Here is a 19,812-nt window from a genome sequence, read left to right on the forward strand (position 1 = left end):
GTTCTATGTAAATGCAGCCAACACCATTCTGGAACATCTGGAGCAAAACCAGCTTGTTCAGTGCCTTGTTGGCAACCTGGGGTCATGGCTATGTGGGGCCGCACCACACTCGAACCCTACCAACAACACTTAGCAACTGGAACTGGGTCTCATCTAACCAGACGACATTTCTCCAGTCGCCCAGGGTCCAACCAATATGGTCACGAGCCCAGGAGAGACAATGCAGGTGATGTGCTGTTAGAAAAGGCATTTGCTTGGATTCTCTGCTGCCATATTCCATTAACGCCAAATTTCTCTGCACTGTCCTAATGGATACGTCCATTGTCTATTTGACATTGATTTCTATGGCTACTTCACACAGTGTTGCTTGTCTCTTAGCATTGACAACTCTACGCAAATGCCACTGTTCAGTCATTAAGTGAAGGTCGTCTGCCATTGCATTGTCTTTGGTGAGAGGTAATCCCTGAAGTTTGGTATTCTCAACAAACTCTTGACACTTAGGATCTTCGAATATTGAATTTTGTAAGGATTTCTGAAATGGAATGCCCTATCGTCTAGCTCCAACTACCATTCCGCATTCGAAGTCTGTTAGTTCCCATTGTGTGGCTGTAATCACGTCAGAAATCTTTCCACACAAATCACCTGAATAAAAATGACAGCTTCACTGATGCCCTGTCCTTTTATACCTCGTGTATATGATACTACAGCCATTTGTATATGTGCATATTGCTATACCATGACTTTTGTCATCTGTTTCCTTCTTAATTCCCTTTATTACTCCACATAATTTCTGGTTTCTCTTTATAACAATCTCATTCTGTCCTTATCGTTTTCCTCTGTTGTTAAACTAAAATCTTCAGCCATGCATTCCCGAACTCCTGTGCTTCTCATGGCTGTTGTTTCTTCTGCAGCATCTTTAATGGCTCTTTCAATCCTGTTCCTCCTTTTGCCTACTGTCTGACCCTTCAGTACACAGTTCCCTACTTTATGTAGTTGGTATTTTTATTTATTTATTTTTCCTATATTCTGGTTCGACCTGTTTTCTTTCTATCTTTCCTATTAACTATTGATAGTTTATCAAGATCGATGTTACCACAAAATGATTCATCACAATTTGGTTTTCTGTAGCTCAGTATGCCTAAGACTGAGGAGTAACCAGAATGAGATTTTCACTCTGCAGCTGAGTGTGCGCTGATGTGAAACTTACTGCAGAGTGAAAATCTCATTCTGGAAACATCCCCCAGGCTGTGGCTAAGCCATGTCTCCGCAACATCCTTTCTTCCAGGAGTGCTAGTTCTGCAGGTTCGCAGGTGAGCTTCTCTAAGGTTTGGAAGGTAGGAGACGAGATACTTGCAGAAGTAAAGTTGTGAGGACCGGGCGTGAGTCGTGCTTCAGTAGCTCAGATGGTAGAGCACTCGCCCGCGAAAGGCAAAGGTCCCGAGTTCGAGTCTCGGTCGGGCACACAGTTTTAATCTGCCAGGAAGTTTCACTGAGGAGTAACTCCACTTCTACATATAACTCTGCAAACCACTGTGAAGTGCATGGCAGAGGGTATCTCCCATTGTACCAGTTATTGGGGTTTCTTCCCATTCCATACACACATGGAATGCAGGAAGAATGATGGCACTGATCATTCTAATCTTACTCTCACATTCACTATGTAAATAATAAGTGAGGGACTATAGTATATTCCTAGAGTTATCATTTAAAGTGAGATCTTGAAACTTCATTAAGACTTTCTTGTGATAGTTTGTCTGTCTTGGTCTTCCATTTCAGTTCCTTTAGTATCTCTGTGACACTGCCAGGAATCATACCAACCTGTGACCAATCATGCTGCCCTTTATTAGTGTTTCTTCCCATTCCATTTCACATCCCCACAGTTGCACCCTGGTATTTGTATGAGTCTGTCACTTTTGACAGTGACTCATTGATATTAACAGTCATAGCATACTACGTTTTTCTCATTTTGTAAAGTGCACAGTTTTAAGTTTCTGAGTATTTAAAACAAGTTGCCAATCTTTGGACCACTTGGAAATCTTATCGACACCTGACTAAATTTATGAAGCTTCTTTCAGGCAGTACTTAGTTGTAGACAACTGCATCATCTGCAAAAAGTGTGGGGTTACTGTTAATATTGTCTGCAAGGTCATTGATATACAACATGAACAGCAAGGATCCCAACATACTTCCCTGGGACACACCCGAAGTTACTTCTACATCTGGCGATGGCCTTTCATCAAAGAGAACATGCTGCATCCTACCTACTAAAAAGTCCTCAATCTAGTCACAAATTTCAATTGATACCCCATATGCTTGAACTTTTGACAAATAAGCATAGGTGTGTACTGAGTCCAATGCCTTTTGGAAATCAAGAAATACTGAATCTGACTACCTTGAGCCGAACTTCCAGCATGCAATGTGAGAAAAGTAGGAGTTGGTTTTCTTATAATCGATGATTTTGGGATCCATGCTGGTTGGCATTGAGGTGGTCATTATCTTCAAGATACCTCACTGTGTTTGAGCTCAGCATATGTTCTAAGATTCTACAACAAATAGATGTCAAAGATATTGGATGGTAGTTTGGGGACCACTTCTACTACCCTTCCTGTAGACAGTTGTGATCTGTGTGCGTGCTCTCTCTCTCGCACTCTCTCTTCGGCTTTTTTTTAAAAGGCTCTGTGATAGATTATAGCTTGAAGTGGGGCTAACTCAGCCACAAATTCAGGATAGAATTTGACAGGGATTCAATTGGGGCCTGTAGCTATGTTCACTTTTAACAAATTCAGCTGTTTTTCAACACCACTGACAATAATAATTACTTCATTCACCTTTTCAGTGTTATGAGGATTAAATTAGGACTATTCCCCTGGGCTTTCCTTTGTAAAGGAACATTTGAAAATGGAGTTAAACATTTCAACTTTTGCTTTACTACCCTCAATTCCTGTACCTGTCCTTCACTTGGGACTGAACACTAACTTTGGTGCCGTTAACAGCTTTTACATATGACCAGAATTTCTTTTCGTCCTGTGAAAGATCGCTTGACAATATACTGCTGTGGTAGTCATTGAAGGCATCAACCATTGGTGTCTTGACAGCCAAATTCGTTTCATTCAGCATCTCTCTCTATCACTTGCCCTACACTTTGCTCTACACCTATTACGCTGTAATATCTGTTTCTTTCGAAGTGTCCGCAGCTTGTGCTCTAGTGGCTAGTTTTGCTACCTTTGGATCATGGGGTCCCAGGTTCGACCCGGCCGGGTTAGAGATTTTCTCCACTCGGGGACTGGGCATTTGTGTTATCCTCATTATTTCATCATCATTCATGAAAGTGGCAAGATTGGACTGAGTAAAGATTGGGCCTTTGGACGGATGCTGATAACCACACAGTTCACTGTCACAGTAACCAATTGTCGTCGTCATCATCATCATAATCATCATCCAAAGTTTCTTTACAGTGTCTGTACACCATGAAGGTTCCCTCCCATTATGAACTGTTCTACTGGGTATGTATTTATCCAGTGCATGGTCAACAATTCTTTTAAACTTGTCATAATTCCTGTACATGTTCCTGCCCTGTGCTGAAAGTTCAGAGTTCCTCACTGAGATGACACTACTTATGATGTTTTTATGTATTCTTGCTTGATTTAGTTGTCATTTGTTCTTCGGTAGCCATTGTGCCTCAACCACATTATGGTCACTGATACCAATTTCGATGTGTACATCCTGAATGAGCTCAGGGCCGTCTGTTGCCAATATATTAGGGTTCGAACTTAAATAGCGGCAACTATTTATTTACAGCTAGTACAAAATAGATATGTGTTCCAAAGTTTTACTGGCCTTCAAAGTAGTCACCAGCATTGTGTATAACCCGTTGCCAGTGATGTAGAAGTGTAGGATATTCTTAGCAGTGCCAGTTGTGTTGACAGTTTGAGTGGTGCGGTCTATTGCCCAACAAATTTGTAGCAGTTCTGAAGCAAATACCGTGAAGTGTTTTCTTCAGTTTACAAATCAAGTTGAAATATGAGGGCTTGAGTCGGGGAAGTGCAGTAGGTGGTATAGCACTTAGCAGCCCCATCAGTCAAACAAATCAGTAACAACTTGCAATGTACGTGCTTAAGTATTGTCCCACAAAATGGTGGTCAGGTCCTTCAGAAAGTGTCATCACCTCTGTCTCTGTGCTGTTCATTTTTGGAACACAACCTACGACCAGCTTAGAGACAGCAGTGATGACACTTTCTGCGGGACCTGACCATAATTTTGCGGGACAATGCTCAAGCACATACAGTGCAAGCTGTTACTGATTTGTTTGACAGATGAGGCTGCTGAGTGCTATGCCACCTACTGCACTCCCCTGACTTAAGCCCTCGTAAGTTCAACTCGATTTCTAAACTTAAGGAAACACTTCACGGCGTTTGCTTCAGAACTGCTGCAAATTTGTCGGGCAATAGACTGCGCTGCTCAAACTGTCAACACAACTGGCACTGCCAAGAGTATCCTATAACTTCCAAATCGCTGGTAATGGGTTATACACAATGCTGGTGACTCCTTTCAAGGTCAGTTAAATTTTGAAATGTGTATCTATTTTGTATGAGCTGTAAATAAATAGTTGCCATTCGTATTTCCATCATTAGTGGGACTCCTAACTATCGTTATTGGTAGTTTTCAGAGAAGGCATTTAGTAATATTTCACAAGATGTGTAGTGGTGGATAATCACCAAAATATGACCAATCCGATTATTTCATTGACTGCAGACTTAACTGTACGGCGGAAACAGTTGATCCTAAGTATCATATTACTCCTTGCTGGGAAATAGCACAGTAGAGAGCTCCATTCTCATTATTTTTCTTTGTGTAGTGACTGTTTTTCAGACAGTCTCTGTTGATGTGCATTCCTCCTTAGTTTATTCTCTTACTATTAATATCAAATCATACTTTGGTACGATGCAATATACTTCTCAGGTCTTCATAGAACAGTTCTTTCATTCCATTGGTGCATGTGCATTTACTATAGATATGTTCCTAAATTTTTGTCTTAGTTGCACATCCCATCATTTATGGGTTCAAATCTGAATGAGCTTTCTTAACTTTCCTTATCATAATAAAGCTTGTTCAAAATTGTTTCTTTCCACTGTCCCACTATATACTAATGAGTACTTGGGTTTGTCAATCTCTTCATTTCTGTACCATTTCCTGTAGCCCTACATTGTTGTTGTTGTTGTTGTTGTTGTTGTTGTGGTCTTCAGTCCTGAGACTGGTTTGATGCAGCTCTCCATGCTACAGCCCTACATCATCATATTGAAATTTTAAAATTTTGTTGGTTATTTCATTAATTTTTCCTGGCTGAAGTACTATCCTCACATTCCTTGAGGTTACTGTCAAATCCTTTATCAGCTTTCTTTGCCATCCAGTGTCTGGTGTTTCCCCCATCGAATTCTTTTGTGGTATGGTATTATCAACCCATACCCAATCCCCAACCTGAATGACCTGATTTGTCAGGTGTACTGTAGTTGGGAATCTGGCTTCACTGCACCTCTAGAGCCCTCCCAGCCCCACATTGGACAAGATGCCTGTTTGCTTTGTCAATTTCATCCAGCTTATGTGGCCCTACCAGTTGCAATGCTGCTGCTGCTGGCACAGCCATTGATTTTTGTAAAAGCTTAGGAAGAATCCTGCCTGGTACTGAATGTGCCTTCAATGAGGTGGTGTCCCCAGGGTTGGAAACATCTGAATGTACCACAAATCTGGATATTGCATAATTCCAGGAGCCAGCCAAATTGAGATGTACAATGAGGCCCCTTTTAAATTATTCAGGTGCTACTGATAATGGTGTCAAACAGAACAACTTGAAATATCCATGTCCTTCAGTGATCACACGTCATCAGAGGCTTTTCATGTCACTTGTGTGTCCTACCAGGGCTGGAATAACACAAAACACAGTCAACACTAATACACTCCGGTTGCCATTCTATCTGTCGCAGAGAATTGCAGGTGTGTACACGTACAAAGCTACATTGATAGCTCGCTATGCGACTGGGTGCTGCACTTTGTCAAACAGCGTATAATGCTTAAAGTAAAGTCAGTCTCTCCCTCTCCCCAAGGCCAGTTTTAACAATCCTCAATTTGATGAAATTGTTTTATTTGGATGGAGGAAGATACAGTGATATAGTTAAAAAAAATAGATGAAAAATAAGATTGTTTTACTGTAGCCAGAGACCAGTTATATTAGTAGAGGATCTGTCAGAGGAAGAATTTCAGGAAAATTGTGATGGGGACCTTTCTGCTTCTGCAACAAAGTACTTGGTGTTGGTTAAAATCAAATGTGTTCAAAGTGCTGATAAAAATATTTAGATCCCAACATTGAATTCAAATTTTGCAGACTTTCTTTTTGTGCCTGTCAAAAGCAGTTCATGTGCGGAAGTTTAAACCCTGGAATTTAGTTTTATGTGAAGATTCTCTTGTTATAGAGATAACTAATATTATTCCTATGTAATCAAGTTCTCTTACAGTTCATTACTGTTTAAAAAAACCACACAGAATTATTTGATTTCGTGAGATGAAATGAAAAATACTGCAGACTTCATTTAGTGCAACAAATTCGAGGAGTATTTAAACAATATTTGAATAATTGTAAAATAAATATTAGGTAACCGACATTAAAAATTTCAATTTGCGTCTTAAATCTCAGTTTAAACTACGGGTCCCACAGAGCCCATCTCATGGTATATGTTGCATAGAAGTTCTCAAGAGTTCAACATTAATCACTTCTATCCAGTATTGTACTGTCTTGATACAATGTCTCATTGCCAAAATACGGTTAAGGGTACAATAATTGCGGATATATGTAATGAGGAAGTCAAGAAGTGAGGTATTTCTATTTGAGGTTGGTAGATTTTTTTCCATCTGGCACTGCATTGGTGCTTTTGATGTTATATATAATTTTATTAAAGAGAGATTGCAAAAAATCGAAAAGATATGTGAAACAAAACAGTTGGATAACTTCAGCTCTTTGGAAAAGTAACCAATTTTTTTCACTGTTTCATTTAAATATCTGTTCATTTATCCTTGTAATTCAAAATTTTATTTCTATCTTTACATTTCTTTTGATGTTTCGCTTTTCAGGTACAACAGAAAGTATTGATAAACATAAATATTCGCCCGATTAAGCCCATGTAAGTAGCTCAGGCTAAGCTTGAGTATGTTACATATGACTTAACACTTGCTAAGGCCCGTTGTTGAGAGAGTCATTTTTTCTAAGAATGTCATGAGAACTAATGTTTGTCATTAACCAATTGTCTCTCTTTGTGGTATAATAATAATGTATATCTTAAACTAAATCCACTGCAGTTTTGTGTGTCTTTTCTTAAAAATTACAGCCTGTACAAATAGTATGCTTATACAACCAGCAGAAGTTTGGTTGAATGCGATTTGCCTTTTAGTATGAAGTCCTGTAAGCCTAATGATAGTTCACTAACTATTTAAATAATGAACACCATAGAAGATTAATTGCACCAATATTGAGCAGCGTATAATTGTCACACAAATGTTTGTACACACACACACACACACACACACACACACACACACACACACACACACACACACCTTTGTTCTGCTTTTAACAATTTTGTGAACAGGACCAGAGCTCATTCTTCACTTTTTTGGTTCTTCAATATCCTACGTCTCTGTAAAGTGAAACAAACAGGAGTCTGTAAAGTGGTGTACATTACAGCATTGTCTATGACTTTTTTTGTCAGTGTCTCCGTGTCCCACATAATCTGTAAAGCAATAAAACACGACAAAGAAATTTTGCTCATATCTGTATCATATAAATGAAAGAGCAGCTCAAAATAAAACTTCAGTATTTAACAAACAAAAAGGGAAAATTTTGTAACCTTCATCCAGTTACTGCTCAAAGTCTAATTCATGTGACTACAAATGCATGCTTTTACTATGTCATCTTTCATGCATGCACTTTGTTTTTGTGAGGATACATTTCAGGTGCCACAGGTTACCAATACCCAGTGATATATTTTGATATGTTGCAGTACATTAATGAATAATCAGTTTCAAAAATTTAAGTATGTAGGTGGCACCTTGGTTAGCTGCTGTAATATACAAGGTGTCTTCTGGCAGTGTATGCTAATGGACTCTGCTGTTTGACAAAGGACTGTTTCTGTCATGCTGATATATTATCTCATGATTGTTTTTTTTATAATACATATCATTGTTACATGATAACCAGTAAGGCTGTAGTAAAACACATCGCTTAAGAGTATCATATAAATGATTGACATATTGCCATAATTTTCACTGAGAAGTGTATAGGCAAATAAGCAAGAGAGGGCATTGCTATGGTTTAGGACAAACCCTTCAGAGCTGACGGAATACATATGCGTATATATCAAATTAGTCACTCCTAGGAGAGACTATGCTAATATCATGTAAACATCACCTCTAGTCTTGATAATGGCCTCAATTATGTGAGAAGGAGTGTCCACAAATTTCTTCATGTGCATAACATGTAACTGAATTCACTTTGATGATTGTCCTGGAGAGCTACCAAAATGTGTGGATGTTGAGTCCTATATTTCACTTGCGTTTCAGATAGTAACAGACATGCTCTGTGAGATTAAGGTAAGGTGAAATAGCAACCAGTCAAAGGGCAATAGAGAAAGCGATTATTTGTCAGATTAAGAAATCTGCAAGCAGTTTCGCAGATGTAGCTGTTGTCAGCATGAAAGATGGGATTGTCCACAGCATACTTATCATTTAAATCGAGAAGGAAAGGCAAATACTTGTTTGCCGAGAATATTAAAATACATATCCTGCCTAATGTTTGCATTAGCCTTAATGTATAAAGCCCAAATGATGGTAGGAGAAACATCATGAAACACCTATGAACTTATCTTCATCACATGGCTTAAGTGCCACATTGGGTTGTTGGTGCAGTAGATACCCTGCATCATTTGAAAAGAGAAAAAATTGTGACAGTCAGACCCTACTACTATCTTCCACTCAGCTACTGTGCTGTTTCTTCATTGTTGGGCCTATTGAGACAGTGTATGTGCCACCATATGCAGTAGTCTGTAATGAGCTAACAGACTGTGCTAGCAGTTCCATTTGTGATCACTTGGAAGAGCTGCATTCAGTGACAGTCCATACACAGCTCTTCAAAGTGACAGTGTGCTCTTCCAAGTAGGAGGAGGTGGTTAATATTTTTGTCTGGTGAGCTTAACAAGTCAGTCTGCCTGCCTTTGCCCCTGCTGAAGAAGCCCACTTCATCAATTGAAAAGATATCTTTCCAAAAGCAAATTTCTTCAGTCGGCACATGTTGCTGTTGCATGCATATGCGCACACGCACACACACACACACACACACACACACACACACACACACACACACACACACACACACTGCAAAATATGTTATTCAAGGCAAAAAAAAAATTGATGTATTTCTCTTGTTCAACAAGGAAGTTACAGCTAATATGTCTCAATTAAAGATTGGTAGCATGTTGAGAAAAAATGAACAGTGGACAAAACAGCTTATCTAGGAGATCAGGTTGGGAGTGTTTTGGAAATGTTACTGCCAGTGGCAAAGGCACACAGTTACCATCTCAAGCTCCACAAAATTGGATGAAATTTGGAAACCTGCTCCCTGGTTCCCTCTAAACTTGTATGTTCCCCAAGTCATTGAGAAGTTTCTGTAGACGCTTGTGAATTACATAATGCAATCAGTTTTTACTGTTCACTTCAAGGGAGTGGTGTGGGGGATAGCAATTACTAGTTAGTTTAGTGACTTCTTATATTTACCCAGATGGTCACCTATAGATCAGATGGCATTATGATAAACGCATTTAACATACGTTCCATGCAGAGTGTTACTGGTGCTGAGCGTACTATTGATTGTAATTGAGATTGGCACCTGAACTATCGTTTGACAGTTAACTCAGTACAGTTATATAGGAGCAATACTGTCACCATTCTTTTGAGCTTTATCATACCTGTCGGTACAAAATGGTGTTTCAATATACATGAAATTACATATTCAGTGGGATTTCAATGAGCTATATGGTGTAGGGGTCACCCTTTCTGCACTGGAAATCTTACTGTTTTATCAGCTTATTTGCCGGCAAACTGTTGGACATTGTTTAATGCTAATAAAAGAAGATTAGTTATTACTCACTTTATTGTTCAATATACACCTCATTGCTGTAGCCTCAGTCGCCCAGTTGCTATGAAGGCTGTAGTACAATCTGCTATCATCAGTGGTAGACTGTGTTGCTAGAGATCACTGTCAGTCAGCATCGACAGCTGACTGCCGGCCTGGCAGGTGTCCACATGCCAATTCAAAGGCACTTTCCATGGGGCAGATGAAAGAAGGTGTGACTGAGGTGCATGTATAATTGATTCACATGCCACCCTGAGAATGCTCGGTCCCTCTCTGGTCATTGCCCGAATTGTCCCTTCAGGAGGACCATGATATTGTATGCCATGAAGTTTGATGTGATGTATGTTGATACTGGCCTGCCGGTTAGGTATGCCCTCTGGCCTGTACAAAGCTGAAGGGTCAAAGCATCTTGAGGCCTGAACTGAAACTGTGGTGGGAGGACCCATGGCCTACCCATTAGTGGTAGATACATTCCTGGACTTCAGCATCGGTTAGTTGTGGTTGTGAAACTGCTATCATTACACCAGAGATACCGTGTATGACTGTCACAGGGTGAAAATACTGGAACAATCTTAAACAAGATGTTAACATTAAAATAATCAGAGAATTGAGTGCAAATGACAAGAAATTTGCCATCAATCCTAGCCGCACCGTCTGAGGTGCCTTCTCATGGTCCGTGCGGCTGCCCCCCTCCCCCAAGCCAGTGTTTGGTCCCCTAAGACCTTACCACAAATTTCCAAATTTTTCCATCAATCCTACTTATTGACTGTCTAAGCTAGCTGGTCATGTTATTTATCCTGAACTGAGAGAAGGTTTTGCTGAGACACACCAGTTATATTAACTTAATTGGTCCAGTTTATTACAAGTGGTCAGCTGTCTCTGGCTCTGCTACATTTGCTTAATTTGCTTGTCAGTAGTTCTAACTGCTCCATCAAGTCACTGATAGGTGTTGTTGCATCCTATCTGTTGCATCTTATTTAATGTTAAGAGGGCAATGAAGGCAGTTTGGTGTGTGCTTGTCTTACAATTTCTGACTTAGCTCTCTCACAAGTGTTCATGTTGCACTCTTTCTGACCAGCTGTGTCAAAATATTTATGCCTTGCAACTGACTTGGGTTGACACATCCCTGCACTGAAGCAGTGCTGGGGTGTGGGTAATGATAATGAATTCTTATTGACGTGATAAAGTTGAAAGGTGAATTGACCTTCAAAGAGTGAAAGATTGTAATTTTAACACTATGGTAATATTGGCTGGCAGCGTAGTTGGAAAAAAAGTGTAAAATATTGCTGGAATTGCTGTATTAAAATAGCACTCTGTGGTATGTCTGAAACCTGATTTCACATCTTTTGAAGATGAAAAAAAGTTTAACATATTCTAGTTGTAGTTTCAAATGTTGTGAAAACAGATTTGTCATCCATACTTAAATGTAATAATATATGGAGAAGGAAGTACTTGTAAAGATTGCTTTAGCTAGGTTTTATAATCGGTGAAACTGTAATGACACATCAGATAGTATCTGATGAGTAGTCCCACTTCTATAAACAAGACTTCCTGTGAACACAAATGAATAGTGTTGAAATAGTTTATAGTGGGTAAAATTAAAAAATTTTACTAGTTTGTGAGAAATGTGTGTGTTTAGGTTGCAAGCGTTGTTACTCTTAAATTCTGAACTACTGCGTCTTGAAATGAAGGGTGTTTCAAAAAGAATATAGGTATTTATATTGAATCTTAAGACAAACAATTCTGAAATTTCAGACACACGTTTATGAACTGCTCATGTTTTAGAGTACAGATATTCAGTATGTCCTCCATCATCAACACGAATAATACTGCATCAGTACTCAAATGCCTCCCACACTCAGGTAAGCACATACATAGTCAGTGATGTTAAGGCAGTACAGATAGGGTATCAAAACTCCTTGATTCCGTGGTCGTTTGGTGCATAAACATTGTGTGTAATGAAACACCACAGGAAATAGTTGCAGGATGTCAAATGTAGTGACCATGGAGGCCAGTGGAGAAGTGTTAATGTGCCAGCTGTTTGATGACCAATCCAAAGACTCGGTCTAGTTTCATTCAGATATTCCCATACATGGTGACTCCATTGAGGGGGTGCTCCATATTTTTAAAAATGAAGCTGTCCTCATTCAGCCTCAGAAGCAACAAGTTTTGTAACATAACAAGGTATTGTTGGCCGTCAACCTCTTTGCTGGCAGTTTTACTGCAGATTCTCCCATTTCAGAAGGTGTTAATAATGCTAACACAGGAATACCTGACAAATTACTATGTCTTTGTCAGACTGGTCATTCCTTGCATAGGTTGTTTAAACGATGGTCCCAAACCCTCCTCTGCTCTGGGTGGGTAGTTGCCTTTGCTCACATCTTCTGTTGTTTATTCTCTTCCCCTCCCCCTCCCAGTTGATTCACTTCTCAAGATCTTTTTGCAGAATAAACATTTTGAATGGTTCGACTTACTGCTTTGCAAGGTTGTAGACCATAGTAAAATATAGTTGATCAGTGTTTAATGTGATTTTATTCTGTGTTTTTGCCATGCTGCTGCTCATGTTCATTGATATGCATAGATGCCAGAATTATTTCAATCCCTGTGTTACCATATCCTATCCATTTTAGATGTTCAGCTGGTTATTCTTTAGTACTAAAAATTCAGTACTTACTCCTTTGCTTCATTTATTCTTGGTAAAGTACCTCAGCCTCTGTCATATTTAATTTTTATTGATTTTGTCTGAGAAGATGATTGTCAAGGACAGTCTTTACCGTTGATGTATGCTTCTCTTCACTTGTTGAAGAGTAAACTTGAATAACATTGTGTGAAACAGATGATATTTCACATTGTTCAATTTCATCTTTCCCACATTATTTTTGCACATATTGGTCACAAGAGTCTCATATTGTACCAAAATATCCTCAGAATTCATATTATTGAGGAAAAGACCTTGTTTCACAAAGCACCTAGCAGAACCAGCGCACGTTGGGTCTATAGATTACTCATACGATTTTGAATGCATCCCTGTTGGTTTTTGAACATTTTTAATCAAAGTCTAAGTTGATTTCTGAATGAATCGTCAGTTGATTTCTGAATGCGTGCATAGTGTACGTGACGTTTGTCAGGGGAATCCCCGTCGCATCTAGAAATAAACTTTCCTGCAGACAAAAGGGGACGTGTCTATACAAGCTGAGCGAATAAAGCCGAAAGGATGAATGACAATCACTGTTTATGTGGTTGACTGGGTTTGCAAATGATGAACGTTGTTATAATTACTAGCGAATTCCATTGATTCAGACTGCCATAGTGGAAATAAACAACTAACAGATTACGTATTGTCTTCTCCGTGTATCCAAGAAAATGAAATTTTGACAGAAAATTTTTGGCCAGATCGCTACACCATTAAGGGCCAGCTATACAGTTCCTGGCTAGCAGCCGCTAAGTTCTGTTCTGGGAGTATTGTGGAAAACGCGTTGTATGAACACGTAATAATGCCTAACCAGAGAATAAATGCAGGGTATTAAAACCGGTGATTGTGGCAGGGTTAGTGAAGTTAATCACAGAATAAATTTTGACACTGGCAGGAATAGTTACAGAATTAGTGATGACAGGATTGTTTGTTAGAACGAGGAGGGTGAAGAAACAGGGACTCTCTCAAATTACGGAAGCATATGACTATTTAAATTTTTATATGAATTTCGTGCTTCTACTTTTCAATGTCATACTTCAGAAGCTAGAGAGTATGAATGAAATGTGAAACTATTTCCTAACATAAAACTTTCTGCTTGTAGTAGGCCTAATAGGCATTTGATATTGGTATTTCATGAATTATGTTCTGTCGTGGTATAAAAATGACCTTTTGTGCCAAAACAGTCTTGTTTATTTGCTGTGTGTAACAATTGCATAATATAATTAATAATGATGTTATTAATACAGATGTGATAGAATCCTTGAAAGTAAAATATCACAGGCTTGTTTTGTTTCATCTAGCAGACTGACAAAATACACACAATCAGATTGAGAAACCACACCAGTTTTGGTACTATTTGTATTAACAACAGCTTTTCTAGTATTAGATAACGACATTTCGTTTTTTCATGTAGCAAAATGTTAACGAACTTTGATCGGGTAATAGATCCTTTCCCAAAAAGGAAAGTATGCCATATAAAGCTGTGGCAAGATTAGAGAGAGAAAAAAGCTAGGACTTATGGATTGAAGAATTGTGTACTGTCTTGCTTGTCTCATGTCTTTACTCGTTTTATGTATCCTATATTTAATTTTATGTCACACAAAACAGCAAGTTATTAGCTAATAGGCACTAAAGACTGCAAGTTTTCTGAAGTGTTCTTGTTCTGCAGATTTTTTGAAGAGGGTCAGGACGCCAAACCGGCTGACTGGGAGCAGGAGAGGCACCACAGGACATTTTAATTTCCACTGGCCTGAATGTAGTTTGATGACACCCATTACAAAATATTACACGTTTGAATTCCACAGAGCAAAATACAGACGTGTAATGGAAGAATGCTTTGTGAAGAGGCGTGGCACTGCACTTCAGCACACTTGAGACCAAATAACATGTCTTAAGTTCCCTTCAACATATATCTTTTATGTATCAGACTCTTCAGAAAGACGTGCGCTACAAAATGAAGATATTTTTGAAAAATCGATTTTTTAAATATTTGACGTCCTACCTCAAACACTCGAGGGAGGGGGGAGCACCACTATCTAATATTGCCCCGGTTCGGAAATATTGTAGATCCAAACCTGATGCACAGATCAGTCTGAGTTGTAGTGGGAGGTGGTAGTCTCCATGTGACCTGCGTTTACGTTAAGTGACTTTGCTGTTTCCTCTTCGTTTATTTCTCTCACGTCAAATGAAAAGAAAACGGATTTCTGTGGCCAGGAGCTATCAAGTGAACTAAAATACATTCACATAATTACGGAAGGCTAAAATATGTTATTAGTTTCAGATTTTATTTTGTTTCCACCTTTCTGACAGGGAAGCGTTCATCGCCTTGCAGAACAATGAAGTTATTTTTGTCGATTTGTTAAAGAAATTTGACTTTCATTAATCTTTTCTGCTGAGGCAGGCAATTTATTTGAAACGAAGTGTCTAATTCCACACCATTGGCTAGTTTCAACTGTTAGCTGCATTTTAAGTTCACGTTTTCATCTTATAGCATGTATGGTTATTATGCCATAATAAAGAACCTAACATGAGATAATACTGTACTGGTACTCCAAGAAAATTTACGTCTGAATCTGGACATACGAATATGCACTTTAAGCCGAATTATGCATGTTAGTATTGTTCACAAAATTCCCATGCTCTTGGTGTATCCTCGAATGTCTTGTTTATATTATGACATAACGTAAGATCTTCCAATGTTTTACACGTGCGAATGTACGGGCTTCGTGCATCATCGTAGCTGCGCAAGAGCAGCGACACCTGTCATCTGGCACAAATGCTGAAACGAATCTATTTCGAACAGGTCGCGGGAAAATATTCCGAATTGTTGTTAAAGAAGCATACCTTTCAAGTAAAGTAAATTTCCTTTTACACAAGATGAACTCTGTGCGCGAATGTCTGATGAATTTCTTAAATCACAGAGTGTTTGACTCTCATTCAAAAATCAAATCTTTGAGGACGACCGTTTAGAATATTTTCGAGCCCAGAAGATTAGACATAAATGTTGTTGTCAAAATTTTTACTGGCACATTTTTGTGATGTGTCTTAAAGTGTAACACGCACAGAAAAGATAAACCTCATGTGTGAAAGCTTAGCTTCTCTTGCAGCTTTTTAATCTTAGAGACCAATACTATACGTAAAAGCTTTCTTTTGTTGTAGCGACACTCGATGTATCAATTTAAACCATTACATTTTCCTGTTTCTGTGTTCACGCTACTTAACTGTGATGTTGCTATTGGCTGACTACATCACGTGTCCTTTGCTCTGAATATCCGCTGTCATTGGCTGGCGAGATCACGTGACACAAGCTACAAGCTACAAACTTACAAAACCGCATCGCAGTCACAAGCTACAAGCTACAAACTTACAAAACCGCATCGCAGTCTCGATTTCAATCCTTGGGAAAGTAACATGTGGTGTTTGGTGGAATTCGAATTTATACTTTCATAATACGAAAATATGCTGTGTACATGTTGCTGCACGTCGGACATCTTTCCAAAACGTGTTTTCTCCCCTGAGTTTCGTTTTCTAAGTGCCGGGAAATTCTACGCCGGTGTATAAATCCACAACCATTAAAAGGATTGATAAGTTTTACAGTTCCGAGGAAAAGTATACTGTTACTCGACACAGAAAAAGTGTATTTTCGTCTGGGAGAAAGTGTATTTTTAACCAGAAATCCTTGAAAAATCCAGGTTACTTTACCCTGCATAATATTTTTGGATATGAGTATCTGAAGCAGTGGTGTTGTGCATTTCACTGTAATTGATTTGAAGTAATGCTCTCTTGAGTTTCTGTTTTAGATATTTTACCACCAAGAGCAATTAATCCTTAGTCTGTGACCCATTATAAAGCGAGCACACCCGACATTTTAACAATTTAAGAAATGACCTGCTAAATTCAAATGTATTTGTACCATTTTATATTAATATATAACTACAAGAAGGAATTGTGCAAAATGGTTGCCACATTTGGTGAATACTGACTGTAGGCAACTGTGAAATATAATTTCTTAAATGTTTGAACAGCATTAAAACTGTACTGCACAGATATGTTACTGTGATAGTCTGGGTCCTCTACTTCGTACCAGAAATCAATAAGCAGCAAAACAGTATTGACAGCCTTGCACAAGTAAATGTTAAGCTGATTTAATCTGTTAGAAAGGTTATGTCTGTTGTTTCCAAGGAGTACAACAACAATCTGCAGTTTGAGGAGGGGGGAAAATAACAACTGGTAAATTTGTCCTAAAGTCTCCAGGATAAGTTGGTAAAAAATGAATGATGCATCAAATGTAAAAGGTCAATGGAGAGACCCCACACGTATTTCCACACATAAGAAATTTGTTGCTAAAAATCATGGGGTACCCAGTGAGAAAAAGTTAAAGTAGCCAAGGTGGGTATTTTGTGGACTTTCACAATAACTTTGTGAATGGGGAACTCAAAATTCAAAAAAATTGGGCATGGTCTGATTACCAAAAACAGGGATCCTAAGCTATTCTCTCGTTGCTCTCATCTCTGTCTACTTGTAAGTTCATAGATGTATTGTAGATATATAGGGTTTGTAATGTCTTCCTATCATCCATGTCTTAAGAAAATTGCAGCCAACTTTCTTCGCTTATTTTATAAGCCTAACTTGCTGATATGAAACAAAATTTAGTGATTCATTATGTTTATGTGCATATTGTCTTGTTTGTTTTCCATTCATTTTAATGCTGTAACAACCCATTGGGTGCAGTGGGTAACTACCATGAGAGGATTTTTCTTCTTAGAAATGCTAATGGTAGTAGCTGATAAATAGTTCAGGTTAAAACTGCTTTTGTTGGTGACAGGTGACACTAGTTATGAAGCTATGGTCGTTGCATGACCTGCATGATTATTGGCTATACATTACTCTCTTGGTCAATGTTTGTATCTATATATTAATTGTAAGTAAAGTATTTTGCATTGTCCTTGTTTTTTTCCCTCTAGAGTATCTCCTGAACATTTATGTAGTTTGTTACGTGTATGAAGTATCATTTATGGCTTGAGTGCAGTGTAATTGCCAACATCATTCTGGCTGTTTTTGCCTGCTTGCAGAATCCCCCCCCCTCTCCCCCTCCCCCTTCCTCCCTCCCTCCCCCCTTTCCTACCCTCACCCCAACATCACTTGGTAAAATCATTTTGCAAAGCGTTACTTGACTGCTTGTCTGTCACCATTGACCGAATGATTGCTGTTTCTGGTTAACAAAACACAATTTCGAGGTAAGTTTCCAGGCAGTTCACATCATTATAATATATACAGAAAGTAGAAAAAATTGCTAGAATAGTCAAAGAAGAGTAGGAGGTATTGAGTTAAGCAAAAGTTGCAGTGGAAATAAACTGTTGTAGAATTACAGCAGTAAAACAATAGTCAAGACAGGTGTACAGTCAACAACCATAAAGAAAATGTTTTGTGCTCACTACAATCTTTGTGTTTGTGGCCACTGTAATTGTTCACAAAAAGCCATAAATTTTTTAGAGGATGTGCCCGTAGTTCATTCATTCTCTCCACACATTAGCAAAGTATTGAACACACAGCCTTCAGAGTGCATTATTCAAAAAATGAATCTTACAAAGCCATATATTAACTACTGTACTGCAGAATTGTTTCTGTAGTACAGCTTATTTTCTTACCTGATTACTGGTGTTACAGCACTTATAGCTCGTCTTGTTTAATAGTCAAGCTTCTCTCGGTAATCTTCACAAAAAATCATACCTTAACAGTAGAAATAACTTCACCTAATTTAACCAGCAGCTGCCCCTCTCGCCTGACAGGTAATAGCAGTGAGCAAACAAAAGTATGTGCATTCAGTCTAATCTCCCTAGCTGATTGGCTGCCATTTATTGCCCAACTCCTCAACAATGCTTTTCCGATCTACGATTATCAGTCACCTTTTGGTGTATTCAACATGGTCAACCTTCTTCAACTTTATTATCAAGGTGTATTTCTCTGTACCTTGGGTGTCTTCCAGTTCAGGTAAATAATTTTGGTGTCCTTTAGCTTCTGGGGTTGCTTCTGTAGCACAGCACTCACTCTGTTTGTCACTATATAGGCTCCTAGCTTTGTTGAAAAAATTTGATTTATATTTTATTTGGATTAGTATATACTTAAATGCTTGGTCAAGAACAGTCAGTTTCTTCTCTCTTTGCTTTATCATGAGATCTTGTGGAAAGTATCAAAATGAAACCGTATAGTAGCTTCCCAATAGGGAGCCTCTTTCATTTAGGTTATAGTGCTTTCAGTCTTGTATTTAAGCAGAGCTGCTTTAGGGGCATATGAATTATATAAGGTAGACTATTTCTTTGAAGCTTCTGTTTACTTTACAGGTCTTGGCTCAGGACATTTGATTGTTAATAGCTAGGCACAACTGTACACATGTTGACACACACATATGTAGTACCAGTAATATAGCTGCACAACATTGCTTTCATTATTCACAAAGATGATTTACCATTATTAAATGTAATGTAGTGGCTAATAAAAAAAAAGAAAAATGGGAGAGAAGAAAAGAAAAAAGGTTGAAAATGTGGGAAGAAATCGTAAGTGAAAATGTGGTGGTTTTTTTAAATCGTTAATGACCATGACAAAGGGAAAGAATGAAAAGCAAATTGGACTTCGTATTATAAAAAAGCTATCAGACTTCGTGATTCAGAAAAGCTATTGTTGGGGTGGTCCTTGTGGCGTTTTTGAGCAAAAGTTAAACCAGTTTCCACTACAAAAATTATTGAAAAAGAACAGAGAATAACAAAATGTAACCGACAGGGGGAAATGGCGTAGCTTAGAGTTAATTCTTTACCATGTTAACATGTCTTATTGTTTCGTGCGGCGTCCAGGTCTTCAAAAATCTCCTACTTCATTACTGCGCAAAAAGTCTGCTCCAAAATCTTGCAATAAGTTTCATTGTCCAGGAATTTCTAATGTATACAAAACAGTC

The 19,812-nt window shown here is 38.5% G+C and overlaps 1 protein-coding gene across 3 annotated transcripts in view; it reads left to right on the forward strand.

Annotated features, from left to right (window-relative positions):
- Positions 1-19,812, forward strand: part of LOC126236781 (myeloid leukemia factor) — a 140,686-nt gene that overhangs the window by 119,086 nt on the left and 1,788 nt on the right. The window contains exon 7 of one of the 3 annotated variants that reach the window (XM_049946361.1): positions 7,120-7,169. The exons of the other annotated variants lie outside the window; for them this stretch is intronic. Coding sequence (XP_049802318.1) covers positions 7,120-7,138 — 19 coding nt within the window. The 3' untranslated portion in view covers positions 7,139-7,169. The remainder of the gene's footprint in view (positions 1-7,119; positions 7,170-19,812) is intronic. 3 annotated transcript variants of the gene reach the window in all.

The sequence above is a fragment of the Schistocerca nitens genome, chromosome 2, assembly GCF_023898315.1.
Source record: "Schistocerca nitens isolate TAMUIC-IGC-003100 chromosome 2, iqSchNite1.1, whole genome shotgun sequence".
Lineage (NCBI taxonomy): Eukaryota > Metazoa > Arthropoda > Insecta > Orthoptera > Acrididae > Schistocerca > Schistocerca nitens.